The following is an 8,428-nucleotide window of genomic DNA, read 5'->3' as shown; positions in this document are numbered from 1 at the left end:
GCATTGATGTAAGGTACCATTGGATTCGGGATGTGTTGGATATGAAGTTGTCGAATATTGAGAAGATTCATACTGATGAGCTGGAGGGGGAGAATTGTTGGGTGTGGGTGCAGCCCATATGAGGGGCCCACCTCAACTTTACATACTTCCAAAAGGAGCCATATAGTGGAAGCCAAAAAGGCTTCCACCTTTTTCTGTTTTGGGTCTCATGTGTTCGTAACCACTGAACTGAGAAAAACAAGTGAGGATAAAACAAAGAACCGAGGGTTTCTGGGTTTTTTGAGTTTGTGAAGAAGAGAAGAAGGGAGTTGGTTTTTCCACTCCATTCAAGGCCAAGATCAGAGGTGTTTCAAGTCCGTTCTTGATGAGATTAAGTGCCAGAGTTAAGAATCCCACTCCATTTCAGATTTGGTGATTTTTCCTTCTACTACTTCTCAGTTCAGATTTACAGCAACTTGGTGAGATCTAAGCCTCTGTTTTTGTTGTATCCACCTTGCATTTGGTGATGTTAATGATTTACTTGTGAGCCAAGGATTATTTACTTGATGTTTGTAAGCCTCTAATTGCAACTAGAGAGGACTGTTGTACGCATTAATTTTTGAATTAGTGGAAGACTTTTATGGACCATACGTCCCATGGTTTTTCCCCGATTTTGGGGTTTTTCACGTAAAAATTCTGGTGTGCTATTGTGTGGTGACTGCTATCTATTTTTCTGTTACCTGGCTGAACTGTTTATTTGTTATCATTGTTGTTGGCAAACCCATTTCACACACAAACTTAGGGGAAAGGTTCTTTCTGTCCTGGGATTGTTTTTACACTCATTTCTTCTACTGTAGTGTATCTTCCCTAACAAGTTTGGACTTCGGACTTTCGGAGTTGGGCTTGGCCGCTTTTAGCCAGCCTTGAGTTGAACTTGAGACTTTTATGGCTTATATCATAGAAATAGGATAATAATAGATAATACCAACAATTCTATAATTGGATGGTTTTGTTGGAAAACCATTTTCTATAAACCTGGTTTTTCAGCACAACACACTGCAGATATAAAAATGGTTCTTAGCTGGACTTTAGCTATTTTCCACTCGCCATAACTTAAACAAAAATATTGGAATTTTGTCGGCAATTCTCCTTTGGGAGCTTCCATCTTGATGGTCCAAGCATGCCACTAAACCACTCAGGCTAAGTGTTCCATTTTGAGGAATACATGGCCACAAAGCTTGAAAGGGTGAACAAGGTTGTTCCTCTGAGACATCCACTTAAGATACATGAGGCCATGAGGTATTCATTGTTGGCCGGAAGGAAGCGCATCCACCCCATCCTGTGCATCACATCCTGTGAGTTAGTGGGAGGGGATGAGTCGTTGGCTCTTCTCGTGGCGTGTGCAGTCAAGATGACTCATACCATGTCACTCATACATGATGACCTCCCTTGCTTGGACAACGATGATCTGAGACAAGGCAAGCCCACCAACATTAAGGCTTTTGGGGATGCCATAGTTGTTCTATCCGGGGATGCACTGCTTTCCCTTGCCTTTGAGCATGTCGCGACTAGGACCATTGATGTGCCGTCGGAGCTTGTCGTTCGGGTAGTGGCCGAGCTGGGTGCAACAATTTGGTTTGACGAACTTGTGGCAGACCAAATTGTTGACATTGCCTGTGAGGGACAACATGTAGTGGATCTAATCTTATGTTTGGTTTGAAGGAAAATGTATGGAAATGAAGGGAAAGGTAGGGAAACCTTTACAACCCTTGTATTGGTTTCCCTGTCTTTCCCTTCCTTTCCTTACCTTTTCCTTCAAACTAAACATAACCTAAAGGAATTGGAGTACATTCATGTCCATAAGACTGCAAAGTTGCTTGAAGCTTCGATTGTCAGTGGAATGATCATGGCCGAGGTTGGGAGGGTGAGAAGGTATGCTAGGTGCACTGGTTTGCTGTTTCCGGTGGTGGATGATATTCTGGACATTACAAAGGTATGCCAAATATTCTCATTTGTCATCTGAAGTCTCAGCCATCCACTATTAAAAACTCCTACGATTGGGACAGCGGTAGCCATGGTAGCTTTCTTAGACTAGCAAATTAGAGGGACAGAGAGGAGGAAAGAGTGAAGAGAGACGAGACGATGAATAGGCGGTACTGCCGGTCTAGTTTTATCGGATGGTTGATAAAGAAAATTAGATGACACTTGAAGGAAATTTTTGTCTTTTTGCATGCCACTTAACGGCTGATTAATGCCGGGTACTAGATTGTCGCAAAATGAAAGTTTGGATACTAAATTGGCACTTGACCTAAAGTACAGGATACCTATCGGGAATTTTCCCATTAAAAAATGGTATCACTTTAGATCCCTTGTTAATCTCCTTCAATACCATTCTCCTGCGTTAAATCAAGAAAACCCTAAAATCCTATTTTGGATTAGCATATATAGTATTAATTAATGATAGGGACTATTGTCAATCTTTCATTCCCTCCCATGATATTTCAATTGAGAGGAGAATATCACCACACGTTTTGATTACTGCAGTTTAAAATTCACCCATTTTCTTCGAGAATTATTCTAGTCAAATCATTGCCACAATAATTTTCAAGAAAATGAAAGGGGAAAGAGAAATGAAAAGTGGAGATAAGAATGCAAAATACAAGTTCATTGAAGCAAACCACGTGCATGTTTGAAAAATAGATGCAATTGTAGAAAAATCTCAAGAAGAAGTTTTAGTACAGTTTCTTTTTAGGAAAATCATATTTTAGTCAAATTTGAAAGAAAAAGGCACCGTTTCAAACCTATTGTTCATCAATACCACTATAACATCAAGAACATAAGTTGGGCTCGATCAGTGCAACGTCATTTGAACAGCCTTTACAGCCTTGCATTGGGAAGGTTGCAAGAGCCAGTTTGAATGGTGTGAACACGGCCTTGTACTGTCAGAAGCCCAACTCCAAGAAGACAGTAATATCAAATTTTGGCTTGACCATATACCTTGATATGGATTGATTTCAAATTTTCAAGAAGAAATTTTAGTAGAGTTTCTTTTTAGGAAAATCATAATTAGTTTATTCAAATATGAAAGAAAAAAGCATTGGTTCAGACTTATTCTTCATCATATGTACGGTTCTATCATAGTAGATCAACACGACTGTAATATCCGATTTTGGTTTAACCATTACACCATTTTCTTTGAGATCCCTTAAACCATATCTTGGCCACAACATTTTTTTTAGAAGAAAAAAGAGGACAGAAAAGAATAAAGTAGAAATTAGAATGCAAATGCAAGTGTAAGGAAGACGAGTGTAAGGAAGAAATCCACATCCACATCTTCCAAGTGTGAAAAACCGATGCAATTATTGAAGTCTCAAGATAAAATTTCGGTAGAATTAATCTCTTTATGAAAATCATAATTTAGTCATATTTTAAAAAAGAAATGGCATTATTTTTCCTTGTATTATTGAGAAAATTATAGTTTTTCTATGAAGAATTTCATTGAAATTTCAACTAGATTCTAGACGCATAAAGTTATACAAAATTTTATATAAGAAATGAATTAAACTTTTCCTAAGAAAATCATAATTTCATCCATTCAAATGAAACTTTTAATTTTTATTTTCCCTCTCATTTGATTATTTAGTCAAATACTAGCCTAAGAAATGAGCCATGCACATATGAAAATAAAGATGAAAGACTGAAAATGAAAACTTTCATACAATATGATCCTAAGTGAATATGTGATTTAACTTTTATAATCTAGATGGTGTAAGGGCATGTGCTGTGAAAGTAAAAGAGTAAATATAGAGACTAACAGTGTATACTCAAATATAACTTTTATCCATCCGCTTTTTACATATAGCAGTATAGATAAAATTTATAACTTCGATAATTTTTTTTTTTTGCTGAAATTTGACCCCATCTGCTCAGCATCACAAGTCACCAGTGGTTTACAAAATTCAAGCCTTCAACCTCATGGATGTAGTAGATGACTCCAAAATTGAACGAGCCCTAGAGAGTGGGTAGGAAAAGTCTCACCCATGTCATCAACGACTTCCCATCGCTCTGCTCCAGCGCCAATTCAAATTGAATACGTCACATTCCTCTCTTTAATTTCATAAAGAACAGAAGAGCAGCAGCATCCCCCTCCCATTTCCTTCTCTCCCTCTCTCCCCTTTCTCTCTCTTTTTCGCTTCCATTATCTTTCTTTCTTCTTCTCCTCTTTTCTTCATTTCTCCATTCATTCTCCTGCTCAACCAAACCAGAGTGGCTCAGTCCCATTCTCTCTCTCTCTCTCTCTCTCTCTCTCATGCTATGATGGCTCTCTCTAGAGTATTCCCAGTGTTTTACCTGGCTATTGTTTTGGTTTTGTATTGCCAGTGCCAAAGCCCAGCTCCTGTTGGAGAGTCAGCTTCTTTAGACATTCTTACAGATAAGGAGGCATTAACCGCGTTTAAGTCCCTCATCGCAACAGACCCTTCCAACAGTCTTTCTTCATGGGGCCAACAGTCTTCACCTTGCAATTGGACAGGAGTCACCTGCAACAAATCCGGGCAAAGAGTGGTAGCTCTTTCTCTTGGAGACCTTGGATTAACTGGCTCCATCACTCCACATCTCGGTAATCTTTCCTTCCTTCGCTTCCTTTATCTCCAAAATAACAAACTTGCAGGAACTCTTCCTGATCGAATTGGGGCTCTCTCTCGTCTGCAAGTTGTAAACATAAGCTCCAACCTCATAGAGGGTCCGATCCCACCTAACATAAGCAGGTGCTCGGACCTCATGGTCCTTGACTTGACGAGCAATCAGATATCAGGAGGAATTCCTCCAGAGCTTGGCGCCCTCTCAAACCTACAAATCTTGAATTTGAATAAAAACCAGCTTTCTGGTACAATTCCACCTTCCATAGGAAACCTTTCTTCACTCACTACTCTAAACTTAGCCACCAATTCCCTTGGTGGGTTGATACCCAGTAACTTGGGCCGTCTTCAAAATTTGAAAAAGCTGGAACTCTCCATCAACATTCTTACAGGCAATGTCCCTCAACCCCTATACAACATTTCCTCCCTTGTTTTCTTTGCTTTGGCTTCAAACCGCTTGTGGGGTAAAATACCAAGTGATTTTGGCAATAATCTCCCAGACCTTATTGACTTCAATTTTTGCATCAACAACTTTACGGGTGGAATTCCAGGCTCACTACATAATCTTACCAAAGTCAAAAGCATTCGGTTGTCCTGGAACCTTCTTGAAGGATCAGTTCCTGGAGGCTTAGAAAACCTTCGAGACCTTGAAATGTATAATATTGGATTCAATCGGATTGTAAGCTCTGGTGATTCTGGTCTAAGTTTCATCACTTCCTTGTCCAACATTTCCCATCTTCAATACCTCGCCTTAGATGGAAATCTTTTGGAAGGTAGGATTCCAAAAGACATCGGCAATCTATCAACAACTCTGACAAAATTATACCTGGGAGGGAATCGGATATATGGTAATCTACCCCCGTCCATTGGCCGTCTTAGAGGCTTGGCTTTGCTAAACGTTAGCCATAATTTGATCTCTGGGGAAGTTCCAGATGAAATTGGCCAACTAGATCAACTGCAGATGTTGGGTTTGGCTGGAAATAAGCTTTCAGGCCAAATTCCAGATTCTCTTGGTAATCTGAGCAAATTGAATGAGCTTGAATTGTTTGGGAATGAAATGGTGGGAAGAATACCTGCCACTTTTGGTAACTATCATCGCTTGCTTTCAATGGATCTATCTAACAATAGACTCACTGGAAGCATACCCAAAGATATTTTCATGCTCTCCGGTTTGAGCTCTCTTCTGAATTTATCCAAGAATTTTCTTAGTGGACCTATTCTACAAGAAGTTAGAATGTTGGAAAACATAGTGAAAATTGATCTCTCCAGAAATAACATGTCAGGAAGCATACCTGATTCAATTGGAGACTGTAAAAGCTTGGAGTACCTGTTGTTGGCCAAGAATTTATTCTCGGGCCATATACCTGCTACTCTCGAAAAAATACGGGGATTGAACACTCTAGACCTCTCGTCCAACCAACTTTCTGGCTCCATTCCTTATGATCTTCAGAAACTTCAGGTCCTTCAAGACTTGAACCTTTCATTTAATGACCTTGAAGGAGAAGTTCCCACAGATGGAGTGTTCAGAAATCGCTCAGGGCTTCATCTCGAAGGTAACCCAAAACTTTGTTTTCCTTCTGCATGTCAGAAAATCCAAGGTCGTGAAAATAGAACGACTGTGGTTTGGACCTTTGCTGGATCCATCGCACTGTGTTTAGTGCTAGGCTTGTTTCTGTCAATTCTCTTCTACAGAAGAAGAAACGCCAAAACCGTCGCTTCGGTCCCAGAAATACTTTTGAAGGTGCAGCATCAAATGGTTTCTTATGATGAGCTACGAACGGCAACCTGGAATTTCAGTCCGGAGAATTTGATTGGGCGGGGGAGCTTCGGGTCTGTCTACAGAGGAGTTCTGAGGCAAGGAGTTATTGTCGGGGTAAAGGTCCTTGACGTCAGGACAAAAGGAGCTTTGAAGAGCTTCATCGCTGAGTGCAATGCTCTGAGGAATGTCCGACACAGGAATCTTGTGAAGCTCATCACTTGTTGCTCGAGCATTGATTCCAAGAACATGGAGTTTCAGGCTCTGGTTTATGAATTCATGGAGAATGGGAGCTTAGAGGATTGGATTCGTGGAAGGAGAAAGCATGAAGGAGAAGGGGGAGGACTGAATGTGGTGGAGAGGTTGAATGTGGCCATTGATGTTGCGTCTGCCATGGACTACTTGCACCATGACTGCCAACCTGCAGTGCTGCATTGCGACCTTAAGCCAAGCAATGTGCTGTTGGACGACGAGATGAATGCAAAAGTAGGGGACTTTGGTCTCGCAACTTTGATGGTTGAGACATCCACTCAACAACATTCTACTACCACTACATACGGCCTCAAGGGCTCCATAGGATATATACCTCCAGGTATGTTATTTTCCCTACATAATTAAACGCTTTCATCGGCTGTTTCGTTTCAATACTTAGATGCATTTAATTTTAAAATATACAGAAAAAAAGAAACCAGGAATATAATAGCAATTGGTTCACCCCTCCTCAACCCTTGATGATGGTAATGCACTATTATTTAGTTGTTATAATTAAGGCCTTGTTCGTGTTGCGATAAAAATGGGGCAAGTGGATCTCATAGAAATGCATTAATATTCCTGTGCTTGGCTGTCTCTACAGTGGGGTTTGCGGTATTTTTTTGATCTGAGTAACCAATACTCTCCTAGCTCCTAGAGGGTGAGTATATCATGAGAACATTATATTTGTGATTATCTGGGTAACGTTTTCCCAGGAATCACTTGCTTGGATAAATGCCTAGATAACGTAAAACAAACGAGGCCTAAATGCGTCAGTACACTTGAAAACAACCAACCTGGAAATAAAGAAGAGGTTTTTTATTTGGGTTTTGGAACTCCTTTGACATATAACCTAATGGAAATGCCTGGAATGAATGCAGAGTATGGATTAGGTGTTAAACCATCACCCAGAGGAGATGTTTATAGCTATGGAGTGATGTTGCTAGAGCTCTTCACAGGGAAGAGCCCAACCCGCCAAGAGGAATTTCACAGAGATGTGAGTTTAGCCGAGTGGGTGCAATCGATGTTCCCTGTCAACACTAAAGAAGTTGTGGACCCTGAACTGCTACTGCAAGTGGATGGTGTTCACCATGCCGGTCTACCTTTAAGCCCTAAGATTGAGCAAGCTTTGGTCTCTATATTAGGGATTGGGTTATCATGTGCCATTGATTCACCAGAATTGCGCATGAACACGAGAGACATTCTTCAAAAATTGAAGAGCATAAAAGATACTCTTATCAATTAAAAGCGATGGAATGAGTGAAAAAGCCCGTCCTATATCAGCAATGGTACCATATATATATATATATATATATATAAGTTAATTGTATTGTATTGTTATAAATATCATAATTAAGTCAGAAAAGACTTTTCAGTCATAAAATTAAGAATATTTATGTTTGTATAAATAATAGCGAAGGAGAGAGAAATGTTGGTCCAAAGTCAACTTTGGCTCGTTATAAATTAATTTTATGGACTCTGTTTGACCAACCAATTTGTTCCATGTATGATAGGAAGGTGATGGATCTTTAATTTTTACTTTTCTTCTTTTGATAAATAAACAGTAGATCTTATGTATAGCGAACGCATTGCCGAGACCATGAAGGTCGACTGCATTGATTATCACTTCTTGACACTAAGATACGGTCCACATAAAGATCGAGGACGTAACTATGGTCAAGGCTTTTTGACAAACATGGAAGAGTCGGCCTTATATATATTTATTTATATTAAATGAAGGTATTCAGAGAAATTATTGTTAAAGTCCATAATTCATTATTAACATTCAGACTAGTGGTCTTTTCAT

General features: G+C 39.7%; 1 protein-coding gene across 1 annotated transcript; it reads left to right on the top strand.

Moving 5' to 3' along the window:
- Window positions 1–4,124: 4,124 nt before the first annotated feature.
- On the top strand, window positions 4,125–8,093 carry LOC104608251 (uncharacterized). The gene is made up of 2 exons (XM_088896722.1): window positions 4,125–6,964; window positions 7,503–8,093. Exons 1-2 carry the CDS (start codon window positions 4,294–4,296, stop codon window positions 7,865–7,867), a joined length of 3,036 nt encoding a protein of 1,011 aa, XP_088752848.1. The 5' UTR covers window positions 4,125–4,293; the 3' UTR covers window positions 7,868–8,093.
- The last annotated feature ends 335 nt before the right edge of the window (window positions 8,094–8,428 follow it).

Source organism: Nelumbo nucifera, chromosome 1, assembly GCF_055504915.1.
Source record: "Nelumbo nucifera cultivar China Antique chromosome 1, China Antique-T2T, whole genome shotgun sequence".
NCBI lineage: Eukaryota > Viridiplantae > Streptophyta > Magnoliopsida > Proteales > Nelumbonaceae > Nelumbo > Nelumbo nucifera.
The sequence above is the reverse complement of the archived record's forward strand: the minus strand, read 5'-3'. Positions and strand labels throughout refer to the sequence as shown.

What these genes read in the sequence shown, in the direction of transcription:
- LOC104608251 (XM_088896722.1), top strand. Translation starts at nt 4,294, where the DNA reads ATGATGGCTCTCTCTAGAGTATTCCCAGTGTTTTACCTGGCTATTGTT. An exon ending in CATAGGATATATACCTCCAG is followed by an intron (nt 6,965 to 7,502) that starts GTATGTTATTTT and finishes GAATGAATGCAG; the next exon opens with AGTATGGATTAGGTGTTAAA.